At 37.2% G+C, this 23,450-nt stretch overlaps 1 protein-coding gene across 1 annotated transcript; it reads left to right on the forward strand.

Annotated features, from left to right (window-relative positions):
- The first annotated feature begins 9,232 nt into the window (after positions 1–9,232).
- LOC135714895 (pro-resilin-like) lies at positions 9,233–23,101 on the forward strand. Its single transcript, XM_065238307.1, has 3 exons — positions 9,233–9,382; positions 21,975–22,434; positions 22,496–23,101. Exons 1-3 carry the CDS (start codon positions 9,374–9,376, stop codon positions 22,747–22,749), a joined length of 723 nt encoding a protein of 240 aa, XP_065094379.1. The 5' UTR covers positions 9,233–9,373; the 3' UTR covers positions 22,750–23,101.
- The last annotated feature ends 349 nt before the right edge of the window (positions 23,102–23,450 follow it).

Consider the following 23,450-nt stretch of genomic DNA (forward strand, 5'->3'; position numbering starts at 1 on the left):
TTGTAATAAATGTACAATGCACAAGGGCAGAGTTTTCGCCTTTGTGATTGTAACACGCCAAAACTATTGTTATAAAACAAAAAAGGAAACAATTAAATTTAGTTCACTTCACCACATTTGAATTAAATTAACTAAATCACTATATAATTTAGTGCAAAGGAAATTAATTTAAACATCCGATTAATTTTAAACGCACCTTTAATTAGAAAAAAACTTGGAAAAATCACTTGACTAACTTCTGCTCTCTAGCCGACAATGATTGAAAGTGAACGATAAATTAATTTTAAAGACCTCTCGACCCCTCAAGTTCTCCGAATCATCATGTTTGACACATACCACGATTCATTGAATCATTTTGGACAAGTTGACCTATTGGCCATCTATTGATTCAACCATGAACTAAAAAAAACCTATTGCATTGGAAACGCTAATTATATTCAAATTTTTTAAAAATGCTATAACATTATAGCATGCGATGGATTGGATTTTTAGAATCGAAAAGGGATTTTTGAATGTTTATCTTAAATTGGGAAAAGTTCTAAACAAAAGAAATGCTTTATTTACAAAATAATATAAAAATATATTACGAACTAACGGAGAACGTTACAATAGTAGCAATATATGTAGATTTGTATGTACTTACTTTGCTTGAGTATGGTTAGTTAGAGAATCCAATAAAAATATCACTTCTTGAAACTTATCCCTTTCGAATTTCTTGTATTCTCTTTAAGTACTTTACATTTAACACCATCTCATATTAATATCTACATTGGTCTAAATTGATCTACAATGATGTATGGAGCGCTCATTCCGATTGCTCGGTGGACCAGTGACTTAAGATGTGTGCCTTCTCCCAGATGGCCATGACAAGTGACAGATTGTGGACGTGAGACCGACCACACCAACCAGCGAGGGAGGAGTGAACATCGAACCAGGAACGGAAATTAGTGCGGATTTATCTCCCATGGAAAGGCGGAATCATGACATAACCGACCAAGGACGATCTACTGAAGGAAATTGCCGGTGTAAAGCACGGAATGAAGTACGAAGCGTTAGAGAAAAAATCCAAGGGATTCCAAAAGAAGAAGCAATTAACGGTGGCTGACCAGCGGAAAATGGTGAGACCGTGAAACGGACTTACAGTCCATGTTTCATTAAGAACCCTATTTGTGGAATTAATTTGCGCCTTAGAAATAGGCAACCAAAGTGCTCGAATCAGTAGGTAAGGATGGTATTAAGGGGAGTAGCATGTCATTTAATTGATCAGACCTTAAAGAAAATTTTAATACGAATATAGAACAGGAATAAAAACGAAATTTGAAAAAATAGGCTTCTGATCACGGAAAGAGCACCGACTCGATCTTTCCCGTTCAGACCGCCGAACTGTATCGAAAATTTTCAAAGTGTATCTAGAAGCTAATCGAAACCAAGTCTAAGTGATTGTGAAAAACAATTTAAATGTAATGAAAAAGCTTTAAGTGAATTGTGTTGTAAAGTAATAAAAAAATTAATTATTATTTCCAGAGTCTAACTTGTTGACATTAAATGAAAAGCTAATATAAAATCGTGAGTCGTGTTTAATTGGAAATTTGTAAAAAGTAAGAGCTGAAGTAATTTTGAAAAACAAATTGAAGATTTATGGTTAAATTTTTAATAGAAATAAAAACGTGAGCTTAGAAACTTCTAAAAAGGAAGCGCAACCATAAAATTGAAACTACGCGAGGTAATTGGTGGAAAATATTTATTTCGTGTCTGGGGTACTAATCTTTGTCTATCCACAGTCACCATACGTGGTCGCGTCCATTGTTGGGATATTGGCGACAGATTTATCGGGCCGATGGTGTGAGCTGCCGCCATCTTGAAGTAGCTAAATCAGCACCCAAAGCTATCCATGTGCTGTTGATCGGACTGGGGCGATCCCCTGGGTTTATTCTTCGTCTCGTGGCTGCGTGCCGCTAAGAATAACCTCAGAGTGCGTGGTCATCGGAAAGGAAAGTTCGGCCTCGTGAGCACCACCCGTTACCACGTGGTTGCCGCAATCCGCGAGTAGTCTGTCTGGGGAAAGTTAGCCACTGCCAGAGTGAATCGTCCAGACTCACGTCCCGGGTAAAACTCAAGAACCAGTCCTGATCAAATCCTAGCTCTCCCAGTGTACACCTCCGTCGCCCTAAGGAAGCCGAGAGTCCTCTTCCTGGTGTTATAGAACGCTGTTTTGGCGTCCAAGTCGCCCTTTCGCACTCACCGCCCGGTCATCGGAGTCGGTAATCCACCGGCTCGCATCGTCCGGACACACGTGGCGATAGTCGAGACACCCGTGATCGACGAGCGACGACGGCGTCCACCACAAACCCACTCCGTGGCTGGTGAAAGGTAATCCAACGATCGACGGACGCTGTAAGTACCTGAACCATTTCTTTAGTACCCACATGAACACATTCCACCTCCAGTAGGGTAGACAGTTTATAGTAGTAGGGGAAGAAAGGGGAGAGGGGATTTAATCCCAGGTTGACTCACGTTTAGGGACTAGATACATGGAATGACGTCACAGTTAGGAGAAGGTAGGGTGAGGGAAATGTTTTAATAGTTACAATACAGATATCAATCTTAACAAATAGACTTTGGAGATAAACATATTGCATGAATGGAAGTACAAAAAAAACCTTTTTATTGTTTTTGTCTCAATAAACACTATGCTTTTCGTTTCAAATAAGGGAATTAAAATTGAACTTATTACGCTAATCAAACCGAATTTATGGAGAATTTATGGGAAACGATATTGGGAAGTTGGTTGAAGGTTTATCACATCCTTGGAGGTGGATTCTGCTATAGAATTGGACAAACAGCCAGCAGGGCAAACCGATCTGAGTTTTGACAGACGGCTCTCGTCGTCTGGCGCATAAGTCAGAATTTTGGAGGCCTCACCAGGATCCTCCTTACAACCGGGCCAATTATTCTTTATAAATTAAAAATCAAAATTAAACTAAATATGCGCCAGGTTTGAAAAAAAATATTTTCAAACCTAGAATGGTGTACATATATTATACCTATATCTATTTGATAACGGTGATGCATACATTCGGACCTTATTGTGAGTGACAGTAACCTCGGAATGGACGTGAATTACCAGGCAATCTGAATGGGTTGCTGGATCTACAATAGAGCCACCTTCTAGCTCCTGGACTAAAACTGTCAGCAATTACTTCAAACGAGAAATTGCAGAGACCTGGGCTTTAGATTTGGGGATTAGATTTAATATGTTACAGAATTCTCATAGAATTTCAATTTTAGTTTCCATTAAATTCTCATAGGAACAGAATTAAAATACTCCATGTAATTCCTTTCAGGCTGTCCTAAGAATCCCCTTAGAAATCGCAGAATTTCTTTGGAATTCACCTTAAATTGAATTTGAATTTATCCGCAGAACTTCCATAGATTTCTCCTCATGAAATGATAGAATTGGAATTCTCAGCAGAATTCTTTTAAAATTATCCTTTAAATTCACCCATAACTTTCCTCACATTTCCTAGCCCTTATTCCTTAGCACTCATTAAATTTTCATTTCTTCTCCGGTGCTTCGATCTCCCGTTGAATTTATCCTCAGAATTCACTTGGAATTTCCTTGGAAATAATCTCACATTTGCTCAGTCTTCTTCTTCTTCTATCTTCTTCTTCTTCGCATTTCAAGCTTATTGTGTATGGCATATTAGCTTATTGCGTGCTCTCAACGTAGTGTTCTACATGCACTTCCACAGATATCAATTGTGAGCTTTCAATGCCTGTACCATTTTTGCATTAGTATAATTGTGAGGCAAGTACAATCATACATTATGTCCAGGGAAGTCGAAAATTTTTCCAACCCGAAAAATTCCTAGACCAGACCGGGAATCGAACCAAGCCACCTCCAGCATGGTCTTGCTTTGTAGCTGTGCCTTTACCGACTGAGCTAAGGGAGGTCCCATTTGCTTAGTAATTATGCTTAATTAATGTTTTGAATTTTCTTCTCAAATTGGAATTCTACGTGGAATTGAATTGAAGCTTTTATCGTTTGAATTTGTGACAGAACTACCTGGGAATTTGTCTCAGAAGTCTTTTGGAAATCTTCTGAGCATTTACCAGGAATGAAAAGGTTCTCAAAATTACCTTGAAAGCATAAATTTATCTAGAAGTGCTCCTCACAACTAAAATGGAATTCTAGTCAGAACTCTTTTAGAAACTTTTTAGAATTCTCTTTAATTACAGCTCAAAATTCTTCATAAATTCTCAAGGTAATAGCATGAAATTCCAGAATCATGAATATTTTATACAATCCCATCTTAGAAATTTCTAAGATCAATGATATTGGAATTGAAATTGATATTGATATTTGTTTTCAAATTTGAGATCTTGGAAATCATTTCACGATCCGACATCTGAATATTTGTTGCAGAATCCTAAAACTTTGTTCAAGTTTTATTTTTATTAAGGTCCTGGAATTTAAAATTTGCTTCAGTTCTATAAAATTTTCTTTTCTTCAGAATCTGGGAAGTCTGAGAAGAACAGTCCTGAAGATTCTCCAATCAATCAAATTTAAAAAAAATTGTCTCGTATCTCAATCAGTTCAATTCCCAAAATGTCTGAAACAATTAAAAACTTTTTTCGACCTATTTGAAAAATTCGTGATTATGGCACGTATTTATCTCAGTAGCATTCTCAGACTTCGGAAAAGTTCTATGCAATTTAAAATATCAGAGACTTTGAAAAACTTTAGAGATCGTGCACTTACAAAAAGAATTCTAGTACGTACCGTTAAACGGGATATCTTTGATAGTATAATATAAAGATTAACTCGCTGCGCTGTCTCTAAATTAGAATATTGGTTCCATGTTGTAGCTTAGGGTATTTCCGTTGATATCGTATATAGTTTTTATATAGTATGTGTACATATTTTGCAAACAGATTAAAAAACCATTTTTGTATTTTCGCCTGTTTGAAAAAGCACTCAAACCATCATTTTTGAAATGTATTTCCGATATAGCCATCACAAATCCAATGTTGTATTCGTATTGCCTATGATGTTTTCTGATTATACATTCATTCAAAGTTTCATATTTAAAGAACTGAAAAGTTTGAGTTTCACGATTTTTTTCTATATTTATCGAGCATTATCAAAGTAACCCCAAATCAAAATACTGATGTTCGGTCAAACAACTTAACAAGAAATGCACATGCTTTAATTTCCGTTAAACAAATAAATAACGAATTAACTCCTGGATCCTCAGTACTTGTTTTAAAAATATAAAATTTAAAAAATATTCATTGCTGTAAAAAATATGTAGAATATACATTAAAAAATCATCAATGTTACCCCGTTTTATGGTACCTAAAATTATAAAACGATTCTTGAACTTCCGAAACTAAAAAAAAATCTGAACATTTATTAAGTTACTGTATCCCGCTATTCTGTTTTATTTAAGAGGTGAAGACATTTTTCAATCTCGTTGCCAAACTTGGCACTTCTGCCCTGAGTACTCAAGTCTGATTTGCCTCATGTTTGATTTTGGTAAGAATTAAAGATAAGGGTCATTATCCCAAGGACACCAGAAACATGATCTGATGTGGCCGAATGGATCTGGGTACTCAATTTGCCGACGAGTTGTCATGTTTCCAAAGTCTCTTTGATTTTAGCATTGAAATCACGGATGTGAGACTTGTGAAAATATTGACTTATGGAGAGTACGAAACATGAAAAAATTAAGGTACCTCCGAATCTATCGAGTTATAGAATTTCGAGTTAGCGGCGCCGGTGGTGTAGTGGTAAGTGTGATTACCTCTCACCCCTGTAGGCCTGGGTTCAATCCCAGTCGGCGCCACAGGGATGTTTTGAGACATAATATCTCTGATCACGCCTTCCTTCGGAAGGGAAGTAAAGCCGTTGGTCCCCGGTTCATGAGTTGAGGGGTCAATAGTTAGGGTCCAGGTGTAGGAACTGCCTTCCTGGCGTCGGTAGCATTGGTGCTCAGCACGGAAAACAAGATCGACGGAAAACAAGATCGACGGAAAACAAGATCGACGGAAAACAAGATCGACGGAAAACAAGATCGACGGAAAACAAATCAAGGAAAAAAAAAGAATATCGAGTTGTTGAGAGTAGACTGTATTAAGAAAATAAATTCGAATTCCTCCTGTGTACCAGTCTTTTTCATACATTTGTCGTGTTATACCATCGGTGGCTTATGTGACACTCTAGTCTTAATATCTATGGAAAATTCAGTCTAAATATCTGTTGAAAATATAATCATAGTTTTATTTAAATCTTAATGATTCAAATCTGGCAATTAACCTATTTCGACTGCGATAATCAGAAGTTAATGGTAGCAACAACTTTTTGAAATAGACTGAAGAGCTCCACCAAAATAATAAATTCCTGTTTTAATTACCTTTTCTTTAACCTGTGCTTACTATAAAAAATTGCAAATTTGTATTTAATATTCATGCCATTCCATAGTGCCTATATTCGCATATCGGTCCCATATGGGAAAAGTGGGCATTGAGAAAAAGGCAGTCGAACTAACGAAGTATATAAAAATTATTATTTAAAATATCAAAGTAAATTTATCGATAATTCTTTCAAGTTAAAATCGATTACAATGTGACACATTTTTCTTGATCAAAGTCTTTAATCTTATCGAATAATATATAATTAGATACCAATTGATAGTGGATAGTGTTGTTATATCAAAATTATGAAATTGCACATGGGACTAATAGGCAGTATAGCTGAAGTGCAAAATTTCCAGTTGACTTGGATTTGCGATGAATTGTTTGGAATCTCTCGGTAGCCATGCGTGTAAATCGTCACGGCTGTTAAGCAGACCAAGCTAAAGTTGATTCCTTGTCATGTTGGAAATACCAACATTATCTTTCATTGAAACAAGAAAATATAGCATTGTTCTAGCCAGGCCTTTTTTCGGAAATAGTATAACGTTTTACAAGGAAAGTGGCAAAAAAATGTAATCCATGTTATTTTGTCTAAAGTAATATTAAACACGAACTATGTTTTACGGATAATGAAGTTCAAGGGTATTTTACAAGAATTTCTATGTCCTCAATTTGCGACCCTAATCTAACCTTCGATACGTTTATTGGTTTCCTTCTCTGGTACCCCAATGAGGTAAATTACCGCTCTGGCAAATTGCTAGTTCAATCTGCTGCCGTCCGGTTCCATAAAAATGCAGTTCACTTGGCGGTCAAGTACAACCTACATTTGTCACGCCAAGTCGCAACCAATCCAAGACCACCCGTCCGACCAATCAACATTCCAATAATGGTTCAAACCACATACGCCGAAGAATACGACCACCGCCAACTCCAACGTCACCGCACACCACCGTAATCGTCGTCCTTCACTGATCTCATACAATAAACATGTCCGGCGCGTGTGTTACAGATTTTTCATGAACGCTTCCTTCATTTTTGAAATTGAACAACCTTCCTTCCGCTGCTGGTTGCAATAACTTTAACAACCAAAAATGTGTACTCACTTCTAAATTGCACTACACACTCGGTGCATGTATGTTTCCTCCTTCCTTCCTAACTTCCATATCCAATGTATGTACCTTCAAGCAAAGTTTCTCACACGTATCATAAAACCACCCCGATCGAAGTTTCCACCTGCTCGCCCATCAAACAGGCTTCCCTCGCTTGAAACAAGAATCCATCACCCATCGAGACCGGGCGGCGTGCAGAGTAGCAACTAGTGAACCGTAACCAGATTTCACCATTCTTGCACACTAATGAAAACTAATAGCACACTAATTAGAAATTGCCACAGTTCTGGCTCAATTAAAGAAAAACTTGGTGCGAAACGAAAATTTGTACGGTTGTCTCTGTGGTGAGACCGTCATCCGCTGGTAGTAATGGATAGGTCTCGAGTTTGCATCCATCCATCAGGCAGGGTAGAATCTGAAGCTTCTAATACATACATCTGGATGTGTGTATGTGCGCGCGCACATGCCAATACGATTGCCACTTTGGCTAGAGGGCGTCCGGTGGTGGGTTTGGGTTGTTTTTCCAATGATTCCTCAAGTTCGAATAGGACGGGTGAATTTTCCGATCACAGCGGATAAAAGTACGATTTCAGTTTAAAAGCACGAGGGATTCAAGTGATTATGGATCTAGGAGCTCGAGTAGAGGTAAGTAGCAAAATCATAACAAATCGATATCAAATTTTGATGTCATATCTTATTAAGTAATTGATACGTTCCCCCAGAGCAGGAAAAAATAACTTATTGAAACTAAATTCAGGTATAAAAATAGCATAACTGGCAACCTAAATATGGTATTAGTAAGGCTGACATAAAAGGTAAAATACCAAAAATAATACCTCAAAAATGTTCTACACATAACGAAATAATAAATAATTTAGTTATTACAATAATAGACGGATAACAGACGCTTTTTTAGATGCCAGAATACCATTGTTTGCTATGTTGAAGATCTTCTAATACCAATTAAATAACTCTCTAAGGTGTTATTGTCTAAAAACTGAAAGATCACAATTTGTTATTTTGGTATTCATTTGATATTTTACAAAGTGTTTCGATAGCTTAATAAAATCAAAACAAGGTTTTATACCACAAGCATACCAAAATCTGGTATCAAACCCCATTAAGATATTCATTTGCTATCGATTAGCTATCGGTAACTGCTCATTTTTACTAGCCTAACGGTTGTTTGAATCACTCCAAAGAACCACGCGCTTGCTGCGAAACCCGGCATACGTTTCGTTAGTTTTCTGGGTGGAAACATCGTTATTGAAAACTAAATACATTTCCATCATCGTTCAACTCCCCGCACGTAGCAGCCTGTCAGCAAAGCCATCGAAACTAGTAGCGAACTAACCGATTCACACACTCAAAAGAAGCCGCCCGGGTCGCTGACGATGACGATCTGTTGAGCTCATATTTTGGCCGATCATATTTCCATCGAGCATGGAAGGTGTTCTTGCAGGTGGAGTGTTGTGCCATCAAAGTCAGGCTAGGTTGTGTATGGGTAGAAGGGGGGGGGGAGGGTTTTCGGAAAATCGTCGCATGCGTTTAGTGTGTGTGCGCGACCAGAAGTCCTCGAAGCAAAACAATCAATGACGCGTTTAGACGAACCTGTACCGACCACTTCTAGTACCTAGATCGGCGATCAACGACGGTAGTATAAAAACTTAGTCCAGTGTCCAGAATAGCATCAGATGTCCGTTTGTAGCACCGTACTAAACAGTTATCTAACCATCAAGTGAAGAGTGTGCTGTGAGGCATTTTTTTGACTAATAGTTTCGACCTGTGCCAGGAGAATAGCAGTGCCCACTTCAAGTGTCCTTATAGATCCAAGAAAAGCAGTAGATATGTTGAGAGTGAGTGTTGAAAAGATATGGGATCCGATGGGTGTAAGGTGTTTGTTTAAGGACTTGGTGCAGCAGGGCAGCTGATAAGTGGCTACGAAAGTGAAATTGAAACCACTCGGTTGGAGTGGAGTGTTTGGTTCAAGAGGTGTTAGATGGAAGATTGAGATCAATGGATGCTTGAGTGAATTGCATAATGATTCATCTCGATGGGCTTTTGTTGAAACGGAGCGCATCGCAACGCAGAGCTGATTTGGGTGATGCAGTAGGAGTGTCTCTGATTGGATTGCAACAAAGTACAAAATACTGACAAACTGTTTGCTATTGGTTTTGGTGCAGTAGCTTGATGAGGAAGGCTTATATGAAGTAGCAAATTAAGGACTTATTAATAAGTCATCAGTGATTGAGAGTTCATAGATTGAGGCAAGAAGAGTGTGGAATAGCAGTTAGACAGTCTCACAACATTTGAAGAATGTTGTCACCGGATGACGAGACGAGGTGTCCTCACGTTTTAATATTTGCATTTAGCTAACAGCAGATTGAAAAAAAAAATTGGTTCGTCAGATGGCGAGGAACTGCTCATATGCACCTATTTTTAGTAGATCCACCTTGGACAATAATTATTCAAAACCAAATGATTTAGTATACACTAACAAATTCACCATTTCTATTAATGGTGATGGAGTTCTCTTGAAACTATTCCTCCAATAAAATAAACAGCAGTGATCACTAGGGTGGGTCAACTTTACATCCTCCTGTAATCTCGATTTGCGGGAATTTTTTTTATTTTGTATGGGAAAATGTAAAGGGAACTGAACGACCTTATTCATTTGCTTACCAAAATTCTAAATATCGCTCATATCAATTCTCGGACTTAGATTGAGAATACTATGTATAACAATGTTGTTAAAGACTGCAAATATATTTGATCTATGTTCAATAAGTTATTAATCATTCTCTTTAGACCAAGTATTCCACACGTACCTACAAGTTCATATATATGCCTGTGGGCATGAATGGAGCAATAGGTCTGAATGCAAATAAATATAACTATTTTCTCAAAACAGGTTTCTTTTCATTTGCAATTTTCGACAAAGTTTTTCTGATTAGTATCTCAAACTATTGTCAATTTTTCGTGAAATTTGAGCAATATTTTAACGTTTGGCAACCACATAAACAGAATTGTTTTAATTTACAATACATTATCCTAAGCAATATTTCAAATTCAGATCATCACCAAATTCGTCCAACCGTTATTGCTGACCTCAATACACTTTGGAAGAGCAGTGGGCAGTTGTGATTCACCATACAAACTTGACCCACCCTAATGGTCACACTGGTCTAAAGTCATGTGGATTTGATCATTTTGCAAATTATTTCTATTTTTGAATCGAATGCATAATGATAAATCAATTTATCTCAGGCGGATAGTAATTATTTATTAAGAAATAATACGACCTTATATAAAATTTCCGTCTTCCAATAAATAATTTGGTTTAGTAAGAACCCGCGGGTTTCAAGAGAAGTTCAAAAATTGCTCGCTAGGTGGTTTCAGAGTAAAGAACTGCTTGATGTTTGCCTCAAATGCTACGATCCTGACGATTTGGAAAGCTCCTGTTTTCGGCACAGTTGATCTGTTAAGTATAATCTTTCTGATAATAGTGAGATTAGTTCAGTCTCGCTACATGGCTCTAGCCATTTGTTGCCGTTGAGTCAGGTGCTAGTCTTGCATTGTTGGCTTTGTAACGGGTATAATTTTCGGATACAGTAGGTGGTCCCTGCCTCATGATGTAGATGACTGCAGGGATCAGCATTTCATACTCAGCCACATGATGCAAGTCAGTGAACATACGCTTTGGGATACGCCAGATTTTGTTTTCGGATCTTGCAGTTTTTCGAAGAAATTTTATACAGCCCGCTCTTACGTCCCGCCATATCCATAGAGAGCTCCCAGTACTTGTTGGAAATTACTTACTGTATGTGCATCTAGAACACTAAGTATAGATCAAGCAAAACGCCCACTACAGAATCGTGAAGAGTCTAGTAAAAGATGTTCTGATAAATGTCGTGCACTTCTGGCCAGCTTCGAGAACGTCAAGATGGTTCCATTAGCTTCAAGAAAACTTCAAGAACTTTGAAGAAGATCTAGGAACTCCAGGGATAATCAAAGAACTTCAGGAAAGGCATGACAACTCCTGAGAAGTCCATATGACATGAGTAAAATTGTGGATACATCAAAGAAGTTCCAAGAACCTTAGGGAAGCTCAGTCTAGAGATCTTCATTGAAGCTCAGATACCTTAAGAGTATTTCTAGAAACTTCAGTAACATCATGTATTTCCAGAATGCTTAAGGATCTGTAAAGATTAGTTCCGATAAATTCAGGACAGTACCTATAATATCAGCAACATTTTGAGAATCTTTGAAAATTGCAGGGAAGTCCAGATAATTTTCTAAAACTTAATGCATATTTTGGAAACTTTTGAAATGTCTAAAAAAATTTAGACAGTTTGAACCAGCCAAAGGCTGAAAACCTTCTCAATAAAGAAAACTATCAAACTATCATTAGTTTCAGGTCAGTATCAAGAACGTCAGGAGAATTATGATAACTTCAGAGTAGCTTAGATAATATCAGGGAAAATCAGAAAACATCGGGGAAGTTTAATTAACTTCCAGGAGACAGCAAAATTTTCACAAAAATATATGCAGCAAGGAACTTTTCAGAATTTTAAGAAACTCAGTCTATTTCTGGGAATTTGAACAAGTTTCCGGAATCTTTAGGAAAGTCCGGAGAGCTTCAGGGATGTTTTAAAAATGTCATACAGTTTCATAATTTTCATAGGTGTTCCGAGTATTTTGAGCAAAGCAATTTTAGTAATTAGCTAAATGAGCTTTAAAGAAGTTCCAATGAATCATGGAAGCCGAGAATTTCAAAATGACTAGACATTTACAGGGACTTCAGAGAAGGAAAAATGTAGAACCGAAAGAGAAGTTCCGATAACTTCATTTAAATTTCAGGAACTACTGGGAAATTAAGAGATTTCAAATAATGATTCATTAGCTACAAGAAAGTATTGAAATCTTCGGGAAAATTAAATATGCTTCAGAATAGATCAAATAACTACAAGGCACTTCAATTTTCTTCTGGACAATGCACACTTGGCCAGGTATGCAATCTAGCGGCGCAAAATTAATAACTCCAAAACGAAGCATTTCCGCGACTTGGTGTCTTCCGCAAAGTTTCTCATCATAACAAGGACAATCTATTGACATAAACAAAAAGTTCAAATCTCTTCCGCAAAGATGGCGCCACATTCTAATTTTTTTCTCTGACGTTTTGGAGACTTGATGTCTTAGGCAAAGTTGTTCATCTTGACAAAATATACTACTCTTTTGAAGACGAAAAATTTCCACAGCCTACTGGTTCCGAATTATATGAAGTTAAAGAAAAAACATGTCGAAAATATGTTTTTTCTTTCTGTTTCGGTTTTTTGCTAAAAACTATATACGGTTATATTTTTCTTTTATGCAAATGCATTAAATGAATAACTTTCGTTAAGAAACAAACTGGTTTAAGCTTCAAATTTTAAAGATATTGTTGAAAAAAAGCGCAAAAAATCGCAACCTAACATTTTCAGCAAACACTCAACAATACTCGATAAACAAAATATCAAAAAATTTGAGAGAGGTTGATTTTGGGTTTTTGAGATGTCTTCATTTTAGTGGATTTTTTTTTCAATACCTTTTTTCATTGCATTGAAATGGCGTTTTAAAGGCTTGACGACTTTGGCAAAGTTGTTTGTTTTGATAAAATAAATATTTCTTCTTAAGACGTCAAATCTCCTCAGCCTACTTTTCCTCCGCTAGAGAACATTCCTGGCCCAGTGTGCAATGGTAGAAGCTTTAAAAAATGAGAGGTCTTGAGAACCTTATTGAAGTTCAGGGAACTAATCATTGTTACATAAATGATGTAGCATATGTTTGACCGATTTCAGACCACCCTCCCACATCGAAACGTATTTTGCTATACCTAATACATGGCTGGTTTCAACTTCTGAACCTCTCCCTCCTTCCCCCTCAAATTCTATGTTATTTATGCATGTTCCCTTAGCGGTGCACTTAAAAAAAATCTAGAATTTTATAAAATGTTGTAGATGTTGAGGAATTAGTAATTTGTTTCAGCTTTTCAGTCGTCAAGAAAAGTGTTGATTACAGTTTTATCATCGTCAACATTTCGATCCAGAGGTTGGGATTTCCAGAGAGTTAGTCTTAGTGTAAGATCGTGATAATTTTAACGCTGAACGATAGACGATACAGCTTTATATCCCCTGAAGAAGGACAAGTCCGCGTTTTGATGCACAGTTGAACTGAAAAACCAATATTAGAAAATAATTGTTTTTTCAAGTTTTAAGACGCCCTGATAGCAGACACGTTTACCCGTACCCTGGTTTTAAATAGAGGGATCTAAAGTGTGTAGATGTTGAACAATTATGGGTGTTCCTTTTTAGGGGCACACATATGAAATATCAGTGAGTGACCACTAGGGTGGATCAACTTTGTATGCTGAATCACAACCTCCTGTTGCCCACTGCTCTTCAAAAGTGTATTGAGGTCAGCAACAACGGTATCAAATTTGAACGATTTAGGTGATAAATTTGCAGGAGAATTTGAAATTTTGTATGGAATAATGTATAAGAAATGCAACAAACCTAATGCCAATTGATTACCAAAAATATTGCACAAAATTCTCAAAATAAGAACAATAGTTCGGGATTACTATGCAAAAAAAAAAAAACTTTGTCGAAAACTGCAAATCGAGTACAGGCTTTATATGAGCTTGTTGGTAGGTATGAGACACTTGGCCTAATGTGAAAGGTTAGTAGCTTTTTGTACAAAGATCAAATCGAAGTACAGTCTTCGACAAAGTTGTTTTGTATAGTATTCTTAATCTACTTCTAAGGTTTGGAGTAATTTGAGCAATATATGGATTTTTGGTAGGCAAAGCATAGACTCGTTCCTTTTCCCACTCATTTTCCCATACCAAGTTTAAAATTCCCCACAAATTAAGATTGTAACCAAATACGCATGGTTGTTGTAGTCCTCAATACGCATTGAAAAGGCAGTAAGAAACATAGGTTGGTAAAGTTGACACACCCTAGTGATTGCCAAAAATATTGCAATAAATTCTCAAAATAAGGACAATAGTTCGGAATTACTATGCAAAAAAAAACTTTGTCAAAGACTGCAAATGGAGTAGGCTTCTGAGAAAAAAAAAGTTAGTTCTATTTGTATTTAGACCTATTGCTCTGCGCTTACCTACAGCAAATATATTATATTAACAATATGATCCATTCTTTCACTTAGCTGGCGAACCGAATTTTTAGCGATGAAAGCATCTCTGTGGCCAAAAAGGCTACCAATGTATTTGTTTATCGTCACGAGGGGTAAACCAAATGAAAATTTGTTTAATATTTAAAATGAATATATATCAGCATTTTGTTTTATTTCATGACAACAGTGACATGTCAGAAAATTTTTAAAGTAATATACACAATGTAATTAATGAAAATAATTTGACTCTTACTTTTGTAATAAGTGCTATATTCGCACCCCTCGATTGTAATTGAATGATTGTTGCTGACCTTTTTCAACGCTCGATGGTGCGTGAAGCAATATTTTGCGGGTCGCCATTGCAACATATGGAAAAGGCATGAATGGATCATATTGTTAATATGATATATTTGCCTACTGGCTTTATATCCCAAGTAACATTGCAAGTTTTATCGAGGTTTTATAGCATTCTTCAAGTACAAATGATCTACAGAACCCTCATAAAACCGAAATTGTTGCTTGGGTATGAGCTTTTTGGTAAGTATAAGACACTTGGCCTAATGTGAAAGGTTAGTAGTTTTTTGTACAAAGATCAAATCGAAGTACAGTCTTCGACAAAGTTGTTTTGCATAATATTCTTAATCTAAAGGTTTGGAGTAATTTGAGCAATATATGGATTTTTGGTAGGCAAAGCATAGACTCGTTCCTTTTCCCATACATTTTCCCATACCAAGTTTAAAATTCGCCGCAAATTGAGATTATAACCAAATGCGCTCAAATTTTGCACAGTTGTTGGAGTCCTCAATACGCATTGAAAAAGCAGTAAGGAACATAGGTTGGCAAAGCTGACCCACCCTAGTGACCAGCTCTAAATTTATAATGACAGCACTGGTCCTAATTTTCACTTAAATCAGGATGCTAAAGATTGTTTCCAACTATAAGAGGTTACATTCTTCATCAAAGTTGGGGAAATCATTATTTCAAACAGCTTTACTGAAGACACCATTTATCTTGCTCTTCATACGACCATGCTAGAACAGATCTATTTTTCTGCTTTAAATTAAGGTGCCCCTAAAAAATCATATTTTAATTCTAACTTATTTTGTTTCAAATGTTTCAAAAAGTTGGTCTTCAAAAAAGTTGTAGGGGAAATAATGAGGCACATTTTTACCCAGCAAAGTATTTGGGTATAACTTAACAAGCAAAAGTCATGGGTTATTTCAAACCAAAAGTCATGCAAAAACAAAATTCTTCGAATGTTAAGATCTCAAGTAGTTCGATCGATGGTTTTATTCTTGATTCGTCATTTGAAAGGCGACAGATTTTGCAACATTTAAGGTTAAAACTGCAAGAATTCTTTCTTATGGAGAAAAGAATAATACCTAACAATAATTCAAATGTAACCTGTAGCTCATAATTGCCTGAATATTTGAACATGCTATCGTCTGCAAAATTTAGGTTGAAGTTCCATCTGAAAGTCTTCCTCATGTTACTTTGGGATGTTGGATAAAAGGCTTGGAATTGCAGCTAGATTCGCTTTGGTTAACAATAAACTATGATTCAATAGCGTGAAGCAGCTTGGGTTTGAACCCACGGTCTTCTGTTCAGTATGTAAAATTGGTCGCCAATAGGCCACCGAGCTCCTTATATCACAAAACAACTACGAACAAGTTTCCGCTCAACTTGTTGTTACTAGATTTTGATCCCGTTGGTGACCCTCACCGACGACGATAGCAACTAGTTTTGAGAAGGGTTATATTTTCGGTTTTTCCTTAGACTTAACCATCTATAAATTCAAATAAGAAACTTGAAAAAAGGGGTTTTAAATTTTTAACAAGTAGTACCTTAGTTAAAACTACTCGACATGAATTCGAATATTATTTCAAGCAACTTTGCTAAATGCACCTTTTAACCTGTTTTTGATTAATGTTTAACTGTTTTTCATTTAAGTATTTTTAATTATGAGTTTTTATTCTAGCTTTTCTATTTACAATTCGGCTAAAAGTAGTGTGGAGAAGACTTTTAAATCTAGCTAGAGCCTGTATTTTTGAAGCAAGGAGCAAGTTAATTGTTGATAGATGCCAACTGATCAATTTATAATGCATTTGCTAAATTCATCTATTAAACTGTGATATTAGATCTGCGGGGAAAACGTTTATGAATTCTACTCAGAAATGTTTCTGGAAGTGTTTATTGTCAACATTTTCAAGAAGTTTCATCCAATTACACTCAGATTTTGATACCATTCTATATGTTTGCATGCTATGGTCCATTTACACATTTTTAAATATTTCAATAATTACAGCACAAATTTTGAATTGTTTTTGTAAGCCATTTTGTTACCCATGACTCAAAACGGATAATGTGATAGGAATTAGTTCGATAAGTCGTAGCCATGTAAATTTGATTAAGTGGTTAACAGCGTAAGCAAAGTTGTGTACTGGGTGATTCGGAATAACTGTCACTTTTTAAAATAGTCATAACGATTGAACGCTTGCATGATTTTTGATAAAAGTATATTCCAGATATACAACATATATAACCTTCAACTAAGCATACTTTAATTCAAATTTCTCTCCCTTCATCTTTAATTTTTAAATTTGCCACGAAATTGAATCACAGCTGGCACGTACGCCTTAGCTCCAGCATTTTTGAGTCTTGGTGATACGTCTAAGCTCTGATATTGGAGGGATGTTCCACACATACCTCTATATTGATGCAAAAAATAAATGTTTCATTCTTTCGAAGAGATTGCAGAAAAAAAAGACAACACTCGAATTTGTAGAGATCTATGACATGCTCCGGTTTTACGTCCATGGCTGCTTGAAATCGAAAACGGATGAAATCCTACTATCAATATAAGCTGGTATTTATTCACACTTGAAAACAAAAATACTTGAACATTTACCCATTTTACTAATTGAGAATTGCATATTTGTGAAATCGGTCACAGTTATTCTGAATCCACCTGTAAAAAATTATGTTAATAAAAATTGGTGGGGTTGTGACATAGACTACGGTGAGCTGTTTTGTGAATTTTTCGTACATTTCTCTTGATATTGCTTTTAAATACAGTAGAAGTAGAAGTGACTTTTAAAGGTAAACGTGATTGCCTCTCACTCCAAAGGGACTGGATTCAATCCCAATCAACGCCGTCGGGATTTTCTGAGGTATAAAATCTCTGATCACGCCTTCCTTTGAAAGGGAAGTAAAGCCGTTGGTCTCCGGTGCATGAGTCGATAGGTCGATAGGTTGGGTCCAGGCCCTTCCTGGCGTCGATAGCATTGATACTCAATACGGAAAATAAGATCGACGGAAAACAAATGAAGGGAAAAAATGGACTTTTCTCAAATCAAACGTTTAATTTTCTACAAGCAGGTGCTAAGTACAACATTAATTTAAAATTAGGGCAGTTATTTTGTTCAATTTTAAAATCAGAGCAAAAGTTCGTATACAAGTTATGCATCTGTTAAATGTTTTGGTTTGGAAGTTCGATGCGAAAATGAGTGGAGGCGTGACAGCAGTACTCTTTTATAAATTTGCTGGTTTAAGCTGAACGATGCACAACAAAGTGGTACTCGATTATAATCTCTGGGTTTTGGAAAACGTTTATTTCATGAAAATTATTATTATTATTATTATTATTTATTAACGACACTTTACCATCATCGTGGCATTCGTGTCGGGATGAAAATAATGGTAAAATTATCGCACATTATTTGTACATTTTTAAAAGATTTTTTATGGAAAAATGGGAAAAGAATTTATTTCATCAAACTCATAGAGTTACCTCCAATCGATTGGTGTATTTGGATTTTAATTTCAGCTACTAATGACAAAGTTATAAGCGTTCAAAACCTAACACTTTTTCTTGACCGTCGAAATTTATGATTTAAGATCCACCTGCTGTACCTTTCCGTAAGACGTAGTCTACGTTAAAAACGTTTAAAAATACTGGCGTTTAGTTAAAGAAGTAGCTTCCCACTTCACCAGAATTTGTTTTTCCAACTTTCTCATATTTCATTTGTTTTCTTTTCAAAATTTCTTCATACTACCTTCGGAAGTTTTATCTGATATTCTTATTAACTTTTGTCGGAAGATTTTTCCAACATATCCTGAATGTTGTTTTCCTGTAGAATCCTCTCATTATCTTAGCTAAGGTAACACTGCAACTTTAATTTAAGTTCTAAAGCATTCTAAAATTCAAAATCATGGTCTACAGCGGAGTTGCGACCTATCACAATCGTCAAACAGCTGATGGTAGTAATGCGTGGTACGTTCCTATTAATGTGCTTGTCGAAGCACTCTCCATGACCATCCATCAAGTTGACGAAAGAAGTAAAAAAGCAACTCGTGAATGTCGTCTTCGGTGGTGATCCATCACCAATCTAGTCATTCTCAACAATCACAACAATCACTGGGGCTCGTTTTAAAGCAGTTGCTGCTTTGCTTACTTATGTGAGTGTATTGGTGAGTGAGCCCAACAGCTTTGTTTGTAACTCACACAGTCACGCGTGCCGAGACGTGCTTCTGTCGCTTCGCTTTTTCTCATCATCGTACTGTAGAAGTTTTCACTGTTTCCGTTGTGCTTTACATCATCACCAGCGAGTGTTAAGTTTTGCCTGTAAGCAGCGACCATCACTGGTTATTGTTGCTTGCCATGGCTCTGCCTCTCACTGCGTGACAAAACGTTTTGTCAGCGATAGTTGGTTGATGCGTTGACGAGTGTCGAGTGAGTGTCATGATATTTTGCATCACTGGTCTACAAAACTATAAAAAAATACTTGAGAACACTACTCCCGGAAGTTTATTCTGTCTTTTCTTAGAACTTCCCCGCATCTTTTTTTTACGACCAATTCTGATTCCCCCAGGAAATGTATTCTCACTTCCACCTGAAGATTCCTGCACATCTCATGGAAGTTTATTCCGGTTTCTCCCAGAACAGTTTCTGGCTTCCTCGTGTACTTTCTACCGACATAATCTGGGAGTTTTTGCCAGACTTGCTCTGAATGATTCTTCAGACTGACACAAGATTCCCTAGAAGTACTGTGGAATTGCTCCCGAAGTGTCTGTCGTCTTCCTCTGAACGTTTTTTCTAACTTGCCCGACAAATTCTTCAAGCTATTCCTGGATGTTTATTGTCCTCACACCACCGCGTTTTTGTGAAACAAGGGAAAAGTGATGTCAGCCTAATTTCAGTTGAACGGGTAATAATGGGAAGAAATTTCAGTTCAATTGGCAATATCTCCCAGAATAGGTCAGCTGTGGAAGTTTTTTCGGACCTCTTTGGAAGTTACTTCCTACCTAGCGAAAAGTTTCCATCACATCAGCAGGAAATTTATCTTAACTCTTAAGATCTCAATATCTTAACTTATTGACAGTTCTTCACAGAAACAAAATTCCGTGAAATGGTTTTCTGGTCAGTGTGGGCTATCTTTAGCGAAAATATATATTAAGCATGCCTTTTATTTAGCTGTTTCCGAGGAAATCTAATATACTTCCCTAGAATTTTAAAATTTGTTTTTTTTTTTGTGAAATTAGTGAAAATTGGTTGTCAGGATGTCTTCAGTTTTGTTTTTTCGTGATTTTCATTTGTTTTTTTTTTTTAATTATTTTGCTCCCAGGATTGGTACTGCGTGTTTAACCTTTAAGTGCAAGATTTTTTATTTTGCGGTGAATTTTTTTCTCTGTGATATATATTGCGCTTACTATTAAAATATAGTTTCACCATGTTTATAGATAAACAAAGGTATGTTGCCAAATGGCAACACTATGCATTTAACGGTTAATTCCTTCATATTTACTTTGAAGTAGTACCACTGCTAATGGCTATCCGTTTTCTGCAAGCTACGATCCACCCTCACTTACTCTAGCGATACCTTGGAGGTAGCTCTACCAGCAAAGAAAATAGCCATAACAAGGGCTTAACAACTTATTCTCGGTATCACCTAAACCTAATGTGACATAGATTCTCTATTTCTGGTATCGTTCATGTAAAGTTCTCATTCAAAAAATATACAAAAATATGTTTCTGTCTAATATCTCGTGATTCTGACCCCATGAAAAGATTCCGTTTCCGGTGGTGTAGTGCTAAGCGTGATTGATTCTCACCCCAAAGGGCCTGGTTTAGATGCCAGTCGGCTCCACCGGGATTTTCTAAGGCATAAAATATCTGATCACGCCTCCTTTCGGAAGGGAAGTAAAGCCGTTGGTCCCCGGTTAATGAGTTGATGAGTCGATAGTGTGTGTGCTTCCGTCTATTAACGTCTCTTTAAACTGCTTCCCTGGTAGAGGAGAATTTAGTTCAGGTGTGGGAGCTTGATACTCAGTACGGAAACCAAGATCGACGAAAAACAAAGCAAGGAAAAAAAAGCCCTCTCTGATGGTGGGTAACAGTAGTCTTACTTTTGGCCATTAGGCTTACTCTTAAGAGCAGAATATTGTTTCTGATATCATATCTACCAATTCTGACTATATGGAAGGTTCTTGATGTCAAAGTTTTTTAGTTGAGTGAAATCTCTCGGTTTGCGTTTAATTTCAAAGCGACACAAGGCGTAGTGAACATAAATACTATTTTTTTTATATCTAATGATCCTGATAAGATATCGATAAATTTGTTCAGTGGAGTGAGACATTGGCACAAATTTAACTTCAATAATAGCTTTCTACACACAAAGATTATTTCACAGATTTCTGTGAAATTTTACCGAAATCTTAACCGAATGTTAAGGTAAACAGTTCCAAGATTTTTCACTGATATTGAGCTTTTAACTGTGTAGGTGGTTCTAGTGAGAAAAATACTGTTCTGTCTCATATCTCATGATCAGTAACATACGAAAAGTTCACGTCTTCCGTAAACCTTTCCCACTGAGCAGTAGTTCAAACATGATTACTTGGTGGCTCATGAGTGAATATATTTGTACCTTCCCCTTTTTGCAACGCGACTTCATTTTCCACTATTTTCCTCAATTTTCGGCCAACCTACTCACCACATAGCACGTCTGGATAAGAGCTTTTTGATTACATTTGGTTTAGCTTAGAACATAGAATAGGTTCAAAGCTACCTCTATCAAACAAACATAATGAAAGGAAAATAGGGCTATCACGTAGCAAAGACTGTGATGTGAACGGCATTTCAACCAATCATTTGTAGACACCCCGTGACAGCCACGAAACTAATCAAACCCTGATATAAAAACCCTGGCTTTAAAAACTATTTATTCCACATCTTAAAGAACTTCTAACAACCTACATATCCCGTTCACTGAATTCCAGTTCGTGTCAGCTCTTGCCATACTCGCCGCGACCGCCAAGGCCGCTCCGGTGGAGCAGGCGCACTACTCCTTCGTCTCGCAACACCCGGTCCACTACGAACCCGTGCACCATGCCGTTCCCGAGGTCCACTATCCGATCCACGTCCTTGAAAGTCACGAATACCAACCGTACCACCACCAGGTTGTCGCCGAGCAGCCTCAAAAGTACATCATAGAAGACCATCATCAAGCTGCTGGCGAGAGCTACGTCGACCACAATACCTACTCCGGTGGCTACAGTGCCCTGTACGGTGGAGATGTCCAAGGACATCTGTACAACGCTGGTGGACACAGTGGCTACGCCAAGACCTACAACGATTACTATGCCTACCCCAAGTACAACTTCGAATACGGCGTCGATGATCCACACACCGGAGATCACAAGAAGCAGTGGGAAGTCCGTGATGGTGATGTAGTCAAGGGTATGTTTCTCATCATTCCATAGCTTGAATTACAATCTTAAAGCCGTTTTTCAACCCTTAGGTGGATACATGCTGAAGGAAGCCGATGGAACGACCCGCGTCGTTGAGTACACCGCCGATGACCAGAATGGATTCAACGCCGTCGTCAAGAAGATTGGCCATGCTCACCACCCGGAAACGCACGCTCATGCCTATGCCCCTGTAGCTCAGCAAAGCGTCTACGGCCATCTGGGTAACTACGCTGGAGCCTACGCTACCGGTGACCACTACGGCAAGGGAGCCACCAGCTACACCAAGGTCTGGAAGCAGCACTAAATAATTTGGACTCGCGATCATGGAGTAGTGAATTATTGCCAAAGAAGAACAACGCGGAACGATACATTATTTATTTCTCTTGATGCTTTTAAGACGAGCTGCTGCTAGCTCCGATCAACTACATGCGAAAAGTTTTAGTCAAAATGCCTCTCCACTAGGATGCACATTACCGAAATGATTATTTTCACTCACTATGCGGGAGTTAGATGACTCGCGCAGCCAAGCGTCTGCAGTAGCTTCCGACGAATCGATTTTATGGTTCCGAGATGGACTGTAGTGGCGTGCGAGTTTTGAACTCCCATAAAATATAAAGTTAATAAACTGATCTGTGATAAAAAAAACTAATGCAAAACATTTCTTAACCTAAAATCTTTTAAAAAAATATCACATCCCAGAAAAATACATTTCTTGCAAGCTAAGCAAAATTCTGGATGTCAGGGAGACTGGCTCAAACGCCATACCACAAATGAGCCGCTAAATTAAACATCTTTTCTTACATTCGCAGTATGAGATTTTAGAGGAAATTTGGAAAGTTTCAAAGAAGTTTACAAACCTTCAGAAAAATAACGGGAAATTGCGGGAACTTTAAACTAATACCGAGACATTCGCAGAATTCTAAGTAACCCGGCGAAGTTCGGAGATCATTTATACAGTTCTAATAACATCACGAATGCTTTTTTTCCTTGATTTGTTTTCCGTCG

Source organism: Ochlerotatus camptorhynchus, unplaced genomic scaffold (assembly GCF_037179485.1).
Source record: "Ochlerotatus camptorhynchus isolate MF236.1 unplaced genomic scaffold, CSIRO-AGI_Acam_v1.1 ptg000758l, whole genome shotgun sequence".
Classification (NCBI taxonomy): Eukaryota; Metazoa; Arthropoda; class Insecta; order Diptera; family Culicidae; genus Ochlerotatus; species Ochlerotatus camptorhynchus.

Coding starts and splice junctions, on each gene's coding strand:
- LOC135714895 (XM_065238307.1), top strand. Junction 22,435..22,495: donor TGATGGTGATGTAGTCAAGG/GTATGTTTCTCA, acceptor TTCAACCCTTAG/GTGGATACATGCTGAAGGAA.